Source organism: Phocoena sinus, chromosome 8, assembly GCF_008692025.1.
Source record: "Phocoena sinus isolate mPhoSin1 chromosome 8, mPhoSin1.pri, whole genome shotgun sequence".
NCBI classification, from domain to species: Eukaryota; Metazoa; Chordata; class Mammalia; order Artiodactyla; family Phocoenidae; genus Phocoena; species Phocoena sinus.
In genome coordinates, this window is record NC_045770.1 from 85253427 (window position 1) to 85268579 (window position 15153).

The 15153-nt window shown below is 46.0% G+C and overlaps 1 protein-coding gene across 1 annotated transcript in view; it reads left to right on the plus strand.

Annotated features, from left to right (window-relative positions):
• KIAA1549L (KIAA1549 like) overlaps positions 1-15153 on the plus strand; it is a 135963-nt gene that overhangs the window by 45287 nt on the left and 75523 nt on the right. Inside the window, 3 exon segments of the mRNA XM_032641184.1 lie at positions 703-866; positions 6816-7006; positions 13964-14091. Of these exon segments, the coding sequence (XP_032497075.1) occupies positions 703-866; positions 6816-7006; positions 13964-14091 (483 nt within the window).

A 15153-nucleotide genomic window follows, 5' to 3' on the forward strand; every position in this document is an offset into this window, starting at 1 on the left:
CAAACCCCTATCATGATGTAGAGCCTGACCATGAACCTGTTGCCCTTTGCAAGTTAATTAATGCCAGCCCCACCCTCCTTGAGGCACCTCCTGTTCTAATAACACATTCTTCCTACTGACAGTCACTTTCATTACTCCGTTTCACTCTGGCTCTGAGAATAGCTGGATCGTTTTGATTAGACAAGGCATTTCCACGCCTTCCCAGCCAGCCATCGGGGGGCGGGGCAGATCCGTCCACTCAGGTATGTTTTATTCGTTGTTCACTCAGCGGGTGACTTAGCTGCAATATTTAGAGTCATCTCTCCGTGGCCTTTGCCGCCTGACTGCCCCAGTGTACTAATCCTCGGGTTGCTTCTCTCTTCTTCTCTTTTGACTCACGGACATTACCAGTGGGGAAACTTGATACCAATCCATCTTCCTCTTCCTCCTCTTAATCACAGTGAAGGCTCACATTTCTTGAGCACCTACTAGGGGCCACACCAAAGCACCACATGTACCTTGCCTCTCTGATGCCTTGCAACGTGATAGCCCCATTTTACAGATGAGGACACTGAGGCTCAGAGACTTTGAGTAGCTTGCCAAGGCAAGAGCCTTTCTGAGCCCAAACCATCTCACGACCTGGGACTGGAGGGCATTTATCTCCTGCTTGCTTTCCCCTTCCCCGAGCTCCTTGTCATGTGCTTCCCTCACTCTTCCCTGCAGCCGTGGTGAAGAACCCGCCCAACAACCTGTGGATCATCGCTGCGGTGCTGGCGCCCATTGCCGTGGTCACGGTCATCATTATCATCATCACCGCCGTGCTCTGCCGGAAGAACAAGAACGACTTCAAGCCAGACACCATGATGAACCTGCCCCAGAGAGCAAAGGTACGAGACGGAAGCTGTGAGGAGAGGGGCAGGAGCTCTGGCCCCTTGGGGCTCCACCTGTCTTTTCTCTCATGGCTCTTGAGGTCTCTTTGCAAGTACCTTCAGAAGCATCCTCATGAGTCCTCATGTTGAAGGAGACCCTTTATTTACTTCTTTGAATGTTTTAAAAATTGTGGTAAAATATACATAACATAAAATTTACCATCTTAGTCACTTACAAGTGTACAGTCCAGTATTCTTTAGAATATTTGCATTCTCGTGCCACCTTTATTTTTATAATGAGGACACGATAGCTAATGCTCATCTAACGCTCACCCTTTGCCTTAAATGCTTCTCAGGGCTTTGCATATACCAGCAACCCCTAATCTTGCCAGCAACCCTTTGAGGAAGAACATTATTTTACAGATGAGGAAACAGAGGCACAGAAAACGAGTTGCTAGCTAGACCTGACAGGGGCCTCAGAGGTCATCTGATCTGACACCTTCCCTTTTACAGAGAAGTGACTTCTACACAATGGCACAGTTAGTAAGTAGCAGAACTGTTAGTAGAACCAGGTCTCTTGGATCCTAACTCAGTGCCCTTTGGGGCACATCAGACCCTCAAAATTTTCCTTCTTCCGCTGGCCGGAGTGGCTGATCTTCAAAGGCTGCATGACGGGCGAGCTACAGATACTTGGCTGGGCAGCCATCAACCCCCAGTTCAGTGGCTCCCCTGAGGACCGGCCAGGAGCCCCGTCCACTTTCCGCAGCCTCCATAGGGCCGTACCACCCATCTCCAGTACTGGAAGGGGAATGAACTGGGGAAATTCCAAAGGCTAATTCTCCAGTCACATAGCTCCCTTCACAATAGTCCCCAAAAGGACTATAATAACCTGTAATACCCAGTGTTTAAATAATGCCTTACAATATCCTGGGCTATCCTAGGTCTGTCACCTTGTTTGCTCATCACAGTAGCCCTGTGAGGTAGGTTATAGTCAGGGCAGCATTTATGATTTTCATTTTACTGCAGAGAAACCCAAAGGAAAGAGAAACTGTGGGACTTACTCCACAGCAGTGGGGGAGGTACTCAGGCCCATATCTGAGTCTTTGGGCTGTGTCTACTGTATACCCCTTCCTGAGCTCTGAGATTTGGTGGGTAGAATCCTCTTCCAGCCCTGAACATCTGAGCTTCATCTACCTGTGCAGGAATGAAGCAGCAAATGGAATTTCACATCCACTGGGATGCATGACGTAGTGATCGTCCTTGCTGGGAGTCAGGCATGTCTAGTTCTTCCTGGATGATCATACCTTGCTTCAGCAAAAGAAATCAAATGCATTTGTTTGTTAAGCCGAGTCACCTGTTGAGAAGCTGCGGCTTGCTGAGACACTGTCTAGTGAAGAGCCCAACCCCAAAGAATGTCGTTCTGTGTCTGTTGACATAAAGCCACCCGCTGCGCGGACGCGGCATGATGTTGGTAATTACCCAAGCAATGAAAAGTGAAACTATTCCAAGAAGGGGTATTTCGTTTCCAGCTTAGCTTGGTTATGATCTGAGCCTTGCAGACATAACAGTAATTACCAGAATCTAATTGCAGCTGAGTCCGGGAATGCAAAACATGCCATACTGAGGTGGTAACTGCCATCTTTGTGTGCTGGATGAAGCCAAAATTTTACTAATTTGCCGAGATGAGTGGGGCAGCACGTGATTTCAGCATATCTTCTGGCTGGAAAGCTGTCTGAGGCTGGAACAGATTCATGTGTGTGGGTTTTCATAGCCCCTTTTATGTCCCTTCCCGGTGCATTGTGCTTCAACAGATACCCGGCTGCTGTGGAAAATCAAGCAAATTTATGTTCCATGAGATGATTGAGTTCACTTGTGCGGGGAGATGGTGGTTGTTTTCTCTCTCAATGAGACTGGGCTACGCACTTGATTTCCAAAGCCCTTTGATCGCGGGAAACCAGCGGGGTGGAACTGCCTCTTTCTTACCGCAGTCCTGCCCGTTGCAACCCAGGGGCACTGCAGTGTTTGCAAGAGGAGAGAGCCGCCTGCATCACTTCTCACAACCGTTGTGTGTGAGCAGAATTCATTTAACGCCAAGGGACCAGGCGGGATGAAAAAGTTAGCTTTCGCCACCAATCCAGAGACCGGGAGGGTGGTCTCCAGGGACACCACTGTGCCTGTAAGGATGCGGGCTGCAGTGGCAGAGGACATGGCTGGGGATCCTTGCTGAGCCTCGCTAATGACTTAACATCCTAAGAGGAGGTGAGTGTGGCTGTCCCGGGAGCCAAGACCCAGCCGTGCACGCCCACACCCTTCTGCAGAGACAAGGTACCACAGATGTAACCCTATCACCATTGCTGTCATCCGGGCTTCGGCAGGTAGAAGGTTGAGAAAATGATCAGTGCAGGAGGAGGGCCAGGCGTCATGCCTTTGTCGCCTCCTTTCTTCCTAGTTCACTTTTCCCTCCTCTTTGTCACTGGATTCATAGCCTTTTCCCAGGTTTTCCCTTCAACTGAAGAGAACATGACCCCCTGGAACAGGCCACCTTAAGAGAAAGTTGTTAGGGCCATATCCAGGTGCAGAGCGAGCTTGGAGGGCCTGCACTAGTTGGCATGACCTTCTGCTTGGGATGGGTCTGCTTTAGTCACCCCCTAAAGATGCCCAGCTGTCTCCTGTTTCTCACGTATTATCTATATGACCATACTTAACCTCTTTGTGCCTCAATTTTCCCATCTGTGAAATGGGGGTGATAACAGTATTCACTTACAAGTTGTTGTGAGGATTAAGTGAGTTATGTGAATTACTTTGAGTGTACCTCGTACAGAATAAATATTATATATAAGTTCATGTTATTATTACACTTGCTTTCTTCTTAAAAGATCTGGGTAACATGTTTACCTTTGAAATTGTTGGAGATTACTTTGATTTGATAATTTTACAAGACTCATTAAAGCAACTGTAGATGTTTCATGATGTTGTATTAACGGTGTTAGGGGTCACTAGTGTGTGTCCCGTGGGCAGTTGGTTAATCTCAGGTGATTTTCAAGTTGGAGGCTGAAAGACCACTATCTTGTCAGTCAGAAGAGTAAGGTACTAGTCTTGAGTCTTTCACCACTTAGCTGTGTGATCTTGGCCAAGTCACCGAACCTCTCTGAGCTTTTGTTTTCTTACCTATAAAGTGAAGACTGTGCTGTTTGCCCTGCTTTCCCCATGTGGTTGTTGTGAGAAGGAAATGAGGTGTCAGTGTTCTGCAGGCTGTAAGTACTGAACATGCACAGGGATTGTTATTATTAACCTAATAACAAGGGCCGCCTTTTAAGCTTGTCATTCCTTAATGTCTCCCTGCTCACCCACCGTCAACCCAGTCTCCTGAAGTATCTAGCGGGTAACTTCAGCCCAGTGTGAAGGGTGAGAGGCCAAGTTCAGAGAGAGTGAGGATGAGGGGGGCAAGCCAGAGCTAGCTCGTCTTCCTCACTAGGTTCTTAGGTCATCTTAGCCTCCAGTGCAGACTCCCAGTACCTCACACACAGGCCAGGGGTCTCAACACAGGAGCCAGACCAAGTGTGGTGGAAGATGCCAAACCAAGATGGCAGGCTGCAGAAGGAGAGGAGAGGCCGTGGGAAGAACCATCAAGCAGTGGTTGGGTGTTCTGGCTCTGGGTCATATAGTACTGGGTTCAAATCCCGGCTCTACCATAGACCAGCTGTGTGAGCCTGGGGAAGTTGCTGAACCTTTCAACCTCAGTTTCTTCATCTTTAAAATGGGGAACCATAACAATACCTACCTCCCTGAACTACAGTGAGGATGAAATGACATAATTTATGCAACATATTCGATACTGTACCAGTAATATCAAGTGAAGCTGCAACTGTGAGCTCCTTGAGGGTAGGGGGCCAGTTATTATTCACCTTTATGTTTCCAGCACCAAGCGCAGTCCCTGACACAAGCCAGTGCTCAATAACTAGAGTTGGAACAAAACTGAATAGGATAATGGGAGGATGGGGGTATGGCATAAAAGGGACCAACAGGAGATGAGGCTGGGCACGTGGGTTCAGACAGAATGTGAAGGGTCTTGAGTGCCTTGCCAGAGGGTTTGGGTGCCATGGAGCGTTTTTAATGAGGGAGTGATGATGACCTGACATGGTTCTAAGGGAGGTAACTTTGGAGGCTTGTCAAGGGTGGCCCTGGAAAGGAGCAGAATGGAAGTAACAAGACCAGGGCAGGGTCAGTACAACAGTGGACCTGGAGAGAAAAGGTCAGCTTCCAGAAACATTTCAGTTGAATTCAATTGGTGATCAGTTGTTTGTAGGAGAAGCAGGTGAGTCAGTATTCTAGGAACATCAGCACATCATCTGAAGGCTCCTTAGTATTTCATGTACCACCAAGGGAGGGGAGGGAAATGAACGAACACTATTTCAGAAGCACATTCCCAGATCTTAGCATAGAATTTTAGTGGTTACCACGTGGGTCAGAGTGTGTCTCAGAGAAGAAGGACCAGTGACCACACCTCCCAGAGTGAGTTAGCCAGGGAACTGTCCGTGGCTATACTACAGACAGCTTGAAGGCTTTGCTGGATTTAGCAAGAAAACTCCATCCTATTCTGAGACGCTATTTGATGGGTTGGGCCATGGTCTTAGACCATGAAATCTGGCTGGAGCCTTCCTGTTACAGTTCTTAGCTAAGTAACCTGCTGAAAGAGGAACTTCTGATCGTATCAAGTGCTGATAGAACCCAAACAATAGAGGTTAAGTTTCATCCCAAATTTTCTTAAGGAGAATCCACTGATGTCCATTTCACCTAGCCTATGATTTAGTAGGCAGGAAAGCAGTATTAACTAATATTGATTGAGCATTTGCTGTGTGTCAGGTACTTAGCTAAATGCTGGACTTGAATTTACTTATGTAATCTACACAGCCTCCTTTTGAGGGTAGTTAAATATCACGCTCACAGACATACACATTTGATCCTGCTTACGCTGTTATTCTCTCCATTTTACAGGTGAGGAAACGTGCAGAGAATTTCAGTAACTTGCCCAAGGTCACCCAGCTAATACATGTCAGAGCCAGGATTTGAATCCAGGCTGTCTGCTTTTGGAGCTGCTGATCTTAACCTCCCCATCGTCCTGCCTCAAATCTGTGTTGTGCTGTTTTGGGGTGTCAAGCAGAATAGAGACACTCGCAGGAATTGTTTAAATATGCTTCTTGGTTTTTTCATTACCCCACTAATAAATGTCTGTTGGGTTTTGCTCACAGTTGCCCTATTCACTTGGGATTTCAGACATTGTACAACAAAAGCCTTGCTAATTTTTCAGTAATGAATTATAGGAGAGCCAGCCTGCTTAAGGGAGAGGTCTGGATTAAAGAGTGATTCTATAAATTCCATTTTATTATTAATAATTGTGCTGCCTCGCATGTGGTAGCACATTTCCTCCCTCTGTTTTCAGATCTGTGATCCCCTTTAATACTCAAGGGTGGTGGAGGTAAAGCAGATATGATTATCTTCATTTCTCAGATGAGACAGCTGAGGTTCAGAGTTCAAGTGACTTGGCAAGGCCACACACCTGCTATTAAACAGGATTTAAGGGATGACAAAATATTCCTAGGTAGGAGAAGACGCGGGACCTGTTTAATGTAGCAATTAAGAGCTTCTAATTAGCAGTATCCTGTGACTTAAAATAAGTGGTCTAAAATCCTTGAAAGCATTTGTTCTCACACACATATTTGCATCTTGTTTATGCTAGTCATTTTTCTGAGTCTTATCATCTATAGAGATTCTGTAGCTAGGTGGAATTAACACGGATTTTGATTTTGCAGAGACAGAAATTATGATGGAGATTTATGTTAACTCTTGTTCATCAGAAAGCTAAGTATGGTCCCAGCACATGCACTTTCCCACCTGTCTTCTCTTAAAGCTGCTGTGAGCGTCTTGCTTTGCCAGAAACGTGACTGCAAATCTGTTTCCTCTTTGCAGCCTGTGCAGGGCTTTGATTATGCCAAGCAGCACCTGGGCCAGCAAGGGGTGGACGAAGAGGTCATCCCCGTGACTCAGGAAACGGTGGTCCTCCCACTGCCCATTAGAGATGCTCCTGCCTCTCAGGAAAGGGATGCCCCTCAGGATGGAAGTACTATCAAGACGGCCAAATCCATCGAAACCAGAAAGAGGTAGGCACTGGGCCAGCTTCTGCCTCTCTGTCAGCAAGAGAAATAATGGATGGGGAGAACAGCTGAAGCCCTCAAGTTAATTCCTCTGTTCTCTTTAAAAATTCCCCTTCGTGCTTGTTTTGAATATTTGAGAAGGAGACTAAGGGAGATGATAAGAATCACAGTACCTGCTTCTCATGAGCCACTCGTAAGGTTTTAGATGACTGATCAACCACAACGGAAGAGGTTTAGCTCTTATACTTCTTGTAACAACTTTGGCACTGATGTCACACTTATATCTTTAATTTATCTCAAGAGCAGTGCCTTTGGTTCAGGATACTTGTATTTTATCTGGCAATTTCTCTATAGAGCTTATGATTTTAGTTCAAAAACCATTTATTGAGTTTTTACTATGAACAGAGCACTTTGACAGGCATTGGGAGGACTACAAAAAGGTTTAAGATTGATTCCTGACCCCGAGCATCTCCTGATGGAAAGACAGAAAGAAATTGCTGGAATACCAAACGTGATGGGCAGGTGCCCACAGTGGAGTCTGAACCAAGTCCTGGGGAAAAGAGAGGAGGAAGAATTTAATTCTGATGAGGGAAAACGTCGTGGAGGAGGTTATGTTGTAGCCAAGCCTTGAAGGGCAAGTGGGATGCCCGTAGGTGGGAAGAGATAAAGGCATCCAGGCTGGCAGAGCCAGGAGAGATACGGACATCCATGCTCACTTAATAATGAGTGTCTCTGGGGCTTAGAGCTCACAGTGCTTGGGTTATAGTGAAAGATTAAACCAGAAGATAGATGAAAACTGTGGAGGGTCTTAACTGCCAGCCTAAGGAGTTTGACCTTTATTCTCTAGGCATTGGTAAGGCACTGAAAGTTCTTCAGGGAGACAGCGATGTCCAGCCTGTATCTTAGAAAGGCTACTCCAGCGGCAATGTGGATGATAGATGGGAGAGGTTAGGCTAGAGGGCAGGAGCTTGTTAGGACTTTGCAATAGGCTCACAAAGAGGTAATGAACTCTGGCCAGCCCTGTTGTCTGGCTAAACCAGCTCCCATTGCCAGCCTTGCCTGGGACCACAGTGGCGGCTGGAAAAGCTACATCCTCTCTCCCTCCTTCCCTCCCTTCACCTAACATATTTATCGATTGCTTGCTGTCTCCTAGGCACTAGGGATACTGCAGCAAACAAGACCAAGTTCCTACTCCCGTGGTGCTTACAATTTGGTAGGGAGAGATAGACAATAAACAAATAGAGAAATAGAAATATAGGAGGTTGGGCGGTGATGAGTACAAAGAAGAACACCAAAGCATGATAAGGGAATGCAGAGTTGGAGAGGGGAACATGAGGCTATTTTAGCAGGAAGTTGGGGAAGGCCTCTCTGATAAAGTGACATTTGAGGAAGACCTGATTGAAATGATGTGTGAGCCTTGAGGTTATCTTGCAGAAAAACTTGCCAAGCAGATGGAACGGTGTGTACAAAGCCCAGGGGAGGGAACTTCTTGACTTGCTTAAGGAAGAGCACGAAGGCCAAAGAGGCTGATATGAACGAGGGGGGACGTGGTAGCAGGTGGGCCAGAGGAGCTGCCTGAGGTTGAGCGTGTCAGCTTTATAGACCAAAGTCAGGACTTGAGATTTTGTTGTGAATAAAGATCAGAGGTCATTGGAAGGTTTTGAGAGGAGCAGTGATGGGATGTGACTTGCAATTTTAAAGGTTCACTATGGCTGCCATGTGGAAATAGACTGTAGAGAAGCAGAACAGAAGCAGAGAGACCCATTAGGAAGCTATTGCAAGAGTGGAAGAAGTGATTGGGTTCTAGAGATGTTTAGAAGGAAGGACTGACAAGATTTGCTGATAGATTGTTGTGGGGTATGGAAATAGAGAGGGATGAATTTGCCGTTTATTGTGCTGGGGAAGACTGGAGGAGAAGTTCGTAGGGGACGATCAAGAGTATGGATGTGGGTATGTTAAGTTTGAGATGCTCATGAGACATGCAAGTGGAGATGTTGAGAGCTCCGTTAACCACATGAGTCTGGAGTTCAGAGGAGAGGTCCAGAGTAGAAATATAAATGTAGGAGCTGTCAGCGTTTGGTTATAAAAAGCTCTGAGACTAGATGGGCACCTAGGAGAGTGTAGCTAGAGAAGAAATCAAAGAACTGACCCCTGGGACATTGCAATGATTAGAGGTCCAGATAATGAAGATGGATCAGCAAAAGAGTCTGAAAAGCATCAGTAAGAAAGGCACAAGGAGAGCGAAGCAAGAGTGGAATCTGAGAAGCCAAGAGAAGGGAGTCGTTGCAGGAGGAAGGAAGGATTGTTTGTATCAAATATATAAATTTTGCATTGGAGTCAAGCAGCAAGGCTCTGTGCTTTTCTCTAGGAGATATTGGTACTTAAGAAAGAGGTACAGAGAAACAGGGATGGATTTCAGCTTGTGTGGGAAAGAATGTTGAGGGCATGTGGGTTAATTATCTGTTGCCCTCTAACAAACCACTCTAAAGCTTATCAGCTTAAAACAACAACCATTTATTTAGCTCATGGTTTTTGGTGGGTCAGCAGTTCAGGCTGAGCTCCGCTGGGTTGTTCTTCTAGTCTGAACTAGGCTTGGCTGATCTCAGCTGGGCTCACTCATGCATCTTTAGTCAGGTGGAAGGCCTGCTGGGCTGGCTTGTTGATGACAGCCTTGTCTGGGGTGGCCAGATAACTGGGACCTCTTGACATGTGGTCTTGAACCCTCCAGCAGGCTAGCACTGACTTTCTCACAAGGTGGTTACAGGGTTCCAGGAGCAGTAAGAAAAGAAGCCCCAAACAAGATTCAAGTCTCTGCTTTTATCATGTTTGCTCCTGTCCTGTTGGCCAAAGCAAAACACATAGTCAAGTCCAGAGTCAGTGTGGGAGGGGACTACCCTAAGCTTGGTTACTGGGAGGTGTGAACAAATTGGGACCTTAACTGCAGCAGTCCACCCCAGCATGAAGTTGAAACATACAGAGAAGCAATGGATGATTTATCTGAGTTGACTGGCAAGTAGTATTATCTATAGTAATTATTCTCATGATCTTTGCCAAGTACCACCATAAAGGCATGTTAACAGCTTATCACCTATTTAGAGGACACTGAAAAGAAATAAATAGAATTACTAAAATTAGAATATTAACATTATACTGCACTGCCAGGAAGAATAGAAACTTTTCCACCCATTCTAGTTGAGTGGTTTAAATTGTGCAAAGATTTCTTTTAAAAAAATTGTTTTAGAACAAGCTATTTTGTTTCTTGAATTTGCAAGGAGTCTACTCTTGCTAATCAAATTTAAATACTTAACCTCAGATTTTTATTAAGAAATATTAGCTTATGAAACAAATACAAGTAAAGAAAACAATGCCTACCCTATTGAATGATTTCTCCATTTGCTTCATAATTTTACCATAACGATATACTTTTATTAAAGACTGGCTATATCATTGCCATAGCTGTGGGAGAAACATCACCTCTGTTCAAGTTCAGTTGATCACAGGAATCTCTGATCATTTGGGAAGATTTTAGGATGCCACATCCAAGAGCAAGCCCATCACGCATCTATGTTTCTAGCTTCCCCAACTTGCCACTTCAGTTTCCTCATTTCCGCTAGAGCAGGACCGCATGACCCTTCAGAATGGGGCCGTTAGATGGTCCAAAAAGTTGTGCAGGTGAAAAATAGGGGAAGCCAGTGATCTGGTGGTCATTAAGATATCTTTAAAAAATTTGTTTTAAAACTGAAGGAAAAATGAAGATTCAGCCACTTGCAGACGACCAGATGATGTTTCAGGTCCTTTTCCTTAATGTAGGCTTTTGGTGATGGCTATTTTGTTGTTCCATGACTGGGATTAATGAGCAAGGATAGAGAAGCAACAGCCATTCGCAATGGGTACTTCAGTGCAGTGATTGGTCATGATTGTTCAGCGGTTGATTAATCCCCACCCCCAAGATTGTTCTTCCAGGATCCATGTGCACCCATACTCAGAATGGGGACTATTGAGTTCAATAGACTTAAACTGCAACCTCTCAAGGGACACTTATTTCAAAGACATTTTTGTTACTGTCATGAGTGGACACACACACACACACACGCACATACGTAGATCTCACTCTCTGTTTTTGATCAGAAATTCTGAGTTGACGGGTCCATGTAAACATAAGTCTATAAGCTGATGCAAAGAATAAAGCCGAGCTGGGTTTTTTTTTTCCCCTCCAGAAATGTGTTCATTCATACCTTTCCTCGGAGCCAGAGTAATAGCCAGCAAATCGTTTCAGGATCAAATGAGGGAAAGGGTACGCAAACGCTACAAAAACCATTAAATATTTTGTGCACGTGAAGTAGGTTGCTAGGAGCCTTTCCTTCGGGACCTCAGTGAAAGCCTCGTTGTGCCAAGTTTGCCAGTTGGAAGAGTAGGGACCATTAACTGTGAGGTTCTGAAAACGATCCAAAGGTGTGTGTGTGTCTGCACACCCAGCACTCAGTGATCAAATAGTCAATGCCTCATTCATATTTTCCTGAACTACGTTCTTTGTATTGCTTTTATGGTGAAAGAGATTGTGGCCAAACAAACTGGGAAGTGCTGAATTAAACACAACAAGATGAGTCTCTTTCTGACAGGACTGATGAGAGCTTTTGATATGCTGATGTGCTGTAGGAATATCCAAAGAGGGAGTATAGTGATTGACATCTCCCAGACTCGTGCTTGTCTGTGCATCCTTGGCGGGGAGCATCTCCCGTGGCCCCGGCGGTGCTCTGTGGAACGCTCGTGGCTGACTCTGCCTTATCCCACGGTTGTGAGCGGGCACTTTCATTGTGCGTGGTTTTCAGGGTGCTAAAGTGCACAGAAGTGTACAGGACTGAGAATCCCAAATTCCCAGAGGATGAGAGGGGGATGGGAGGAGGAGGTAGAGGAGCATCCACCAGGATACGCGGCTTCCACCTAAGAAGCTGCTTACTTACGGGTCAAGGGCTGCATTTTTTTTTGAATTTTATTTTATTTCTTTATACAGCAGGTTCTTATTAGTTGTCTATTTTATACATATTAGTGTATATATGTCAATCCCAATCTCCCAATTCATCCCACCACCCCCACCCCCCGCTTTCCCCCCTTGGTGTCCATACGTTTGTTCTCTACATCCGTGTCTCTATTTCTGCCCTGCAAACCGGTTCATCTGTATCATTTTTCTAGATTCCACATATATGCATTAATATACGATATTTGTTTTTCTCTTTCTGACTTACTTCACTCTGTATGACAGTCTCCGTCCACATCTCTACAAATGACCCAATTTCGTTCCTTTTTATGGCCGAGTAATATTCCATTGTATATATGTGCCACATCTTCTTTATCCATTCATCTGTCGATGGGCATTTAAGTTGTTTCCATGACCTGGCTATTGTAAATAGTGCTGCAATGAACACTGGGGTGCATGTGTCTTTTTGAATTATGGTTTTCTCTAGATATATGCCCAGCAGTGGGATTGCTGGATCATATGGTAATTCTAGTTTTAGTTTTTTAAGGAACCTCCGTACTGTTCTCCATAGTGGCTGTATCAATTTACATTCCCACCAGCAGTGCAAGAGGGTTCCGTTTTCTCCACACCCTCTCCAGCATTTGTTGTTTGTAGATTTTCTGATGATGCCCATTCTGACTGGTGTGAGGTGATACCTCATTGTAGTTTTGATTTGCATTTCTCTAATAATTAGTGATGTTGAGCAGCTTTTCATGTGCCTCTTGGCCATCTGTGTGTCTTCTCTGGAGAAATGTCTATGTAGGTCTTCTGAAGGGCTGCATTTTATTCCAGTCAATTTTCCATTATAGGGGCCAGATGCCAGTAGGTGCTGAATTTGGACAACTGACATCAGAACAACAAGGGATTTGGTGAACCTCTGCATAGCTGCTTCCTGATTGTCTCCCACAGAGGAGAAGGCAGTGGGTCTTTAGCTCAGCCCACCCACAGGCTGATGTGATCCAAGGAGCATGAGCCTTAGCAGGGGTTCCCAAGAGCCCATTTTCCCACAGGTTCCAGAACACCAGTGAGTGGCCCCAATGGAAGGCGAGAAGGCCCTGTGGCTTGCCCTGTGTAAGGCCTGCCTCATCTGGGACATTGTAGGAGACAGAAAGGGAAGGGGCTCTGGCCTGTGGCGAAAGCTCCTACCCGCAGGGGGAGCCCTGGCTTCCAGGGCGGATTCGCCACTCCCAACTCTGTCCTGGACAAAACACCTGGCCTCCTGAAATTCCTCACTTGCTAACAGAGGTGACAGTCACCACGTCAGTGAGTTGTCATAAGGATGCATTAACAGTTTGGAAGCATTCAGCACAGTCCTTGGCACATGGTAGGGGCTCGTGGTGGGGAGCTTTTGGAGAACCTGGGTGGTGTCTTCATATCGCTGTATACCTGTATACCTGACACAAATCCACAGACGAGGTGCACATAAAGCCTTTCCTGAATGAACGAATAGTTCGAATTGGTAGATTCAAATGTAAGTGGTTGCCAGTTAGCTTGAGTGACTTAATCTTTAGGAGTCAAGCTCTATTCTGTAAAGAGACCAGCCGAAGAGAACGATGTTTTACGCATGTCCCTCAAGATGCCATGTGAATCAGACACCCCGCAACACTATCCAAAGTGCCGCGTTTTAAAGAGAGGGCACACGCTTCCAAACGCCATTGCTGTCTTGTCCCTGGTCACTGGGGGTTCATGAAAAAGAGATGGGAATGGAGCGCTGCGCTCATTGAACTTCTCTGAGGAGCCCAGCACTGGTAAACACACTTCACAACAGCCAGGTCCTTAACCCATGCTGTGTGTTGGGTGTGTTTTTTTCCTTTTCCTGTATCGTGTCTTCTCTGTGGCTAAAACCGGAATGAAAGGCTGCAGACACACACTGTGCGAATAAAATAACCTTGAGAGGAGGCTGCTCTAGTTGAAACTTACCGTCTCCCTGTTGCTATGGTTACCTCCAGCAGGTCGCCCAGTGAGAATGGCTCTGTCATCAGCAACGAATCAGGGAAGCCCAGCTCGGGGAGGCGCTCACCCCAGAATGTAATGGCACAGCAGAAAGTGACAAAGGAGGAGGCATGGAAGAGAAATGGTGAGAAGCCTTCCCTGCCAAGCAGCATCCCCAAGCCCAGTGCACACGTGCACGCACAGACGTGCACAGGCTCGCACACCAGTGTGCTTCAAACCACCGCCCACTCTTCTCTCTACTGTGTCTCGGAAAGGTCCTACCTACCTCTTGAGGTAGTAGTGCCTTACGCCCTTGCCTGAATTACTCTGTTTCACTTTGTCTGCCCTCTGTGCTTATGGAATTGTGCAGGGCCTGAGAAAAACCCTATACAGATTGAGCTGATGTTTGCTTAGAGATTTTTCTCATTTGGGGGTGAATTGCCTTGGTTTGTAGCACCAGGTCCACGAGGGTGGCAGGTTTCTGAAAGGCTGCTTGTCTTGGGAGAGTCCCCTCATTTTCTTGCCCTGACTCGCTTGATAAGTTTCAGGGCTTCAGTCTGTGCCAGTGAGTCCAGATATTACAAATCCACCTCTCCCAGGAAAATCAAGACAGTAATAAATCTCTCATCATAAAAATCAGCCTGAGGTTGTCTTTATGCTCCAGGGAAACTTAACCGTTTAGTTTCTCCCTCGTGCAGATCTTTTCACCACCTATAAAGGATTGGTGTTGGGGGTTATTTCCAAGTTGTCAGTGCTGCCTTAGTGTGCTGTGGCACCACCTGGAGATCTCACCTCTTAGACCTCATTGTGCAGCCTCCTTCCTCCTCATCCCACTTTTGTTCTGAGCCTCGTCTCCACTCGGTCCTTCTGTGTGTGATGCTGGCTTCCTAAAGTGCTGCTACTCAGATCAGGGAAAATTCCTTTTGGATATCAAAGGGTTGTAGGTGGAGTCCTACAGAAATGCTGGGCGAAAAGGCAAACCATCTGGCACTCTGGTTAGCTGTGCTTCCCTCGTACAGGAATCTGATGAAGTGTGGTTCAGGACTCTCCCTTGAAACTAGTGCCAGAATATTCTTTTGTTTTCGAACGTCACTGACTTCTTTCTTTTTTCTGACCAAAAAAGAAAGAATGGCACAATGCATTTGTCTTCTGCATGGAAAATGTGGTCCCTGTTCCCATTTCCAACCATTGTATAAAGCATTTCTTT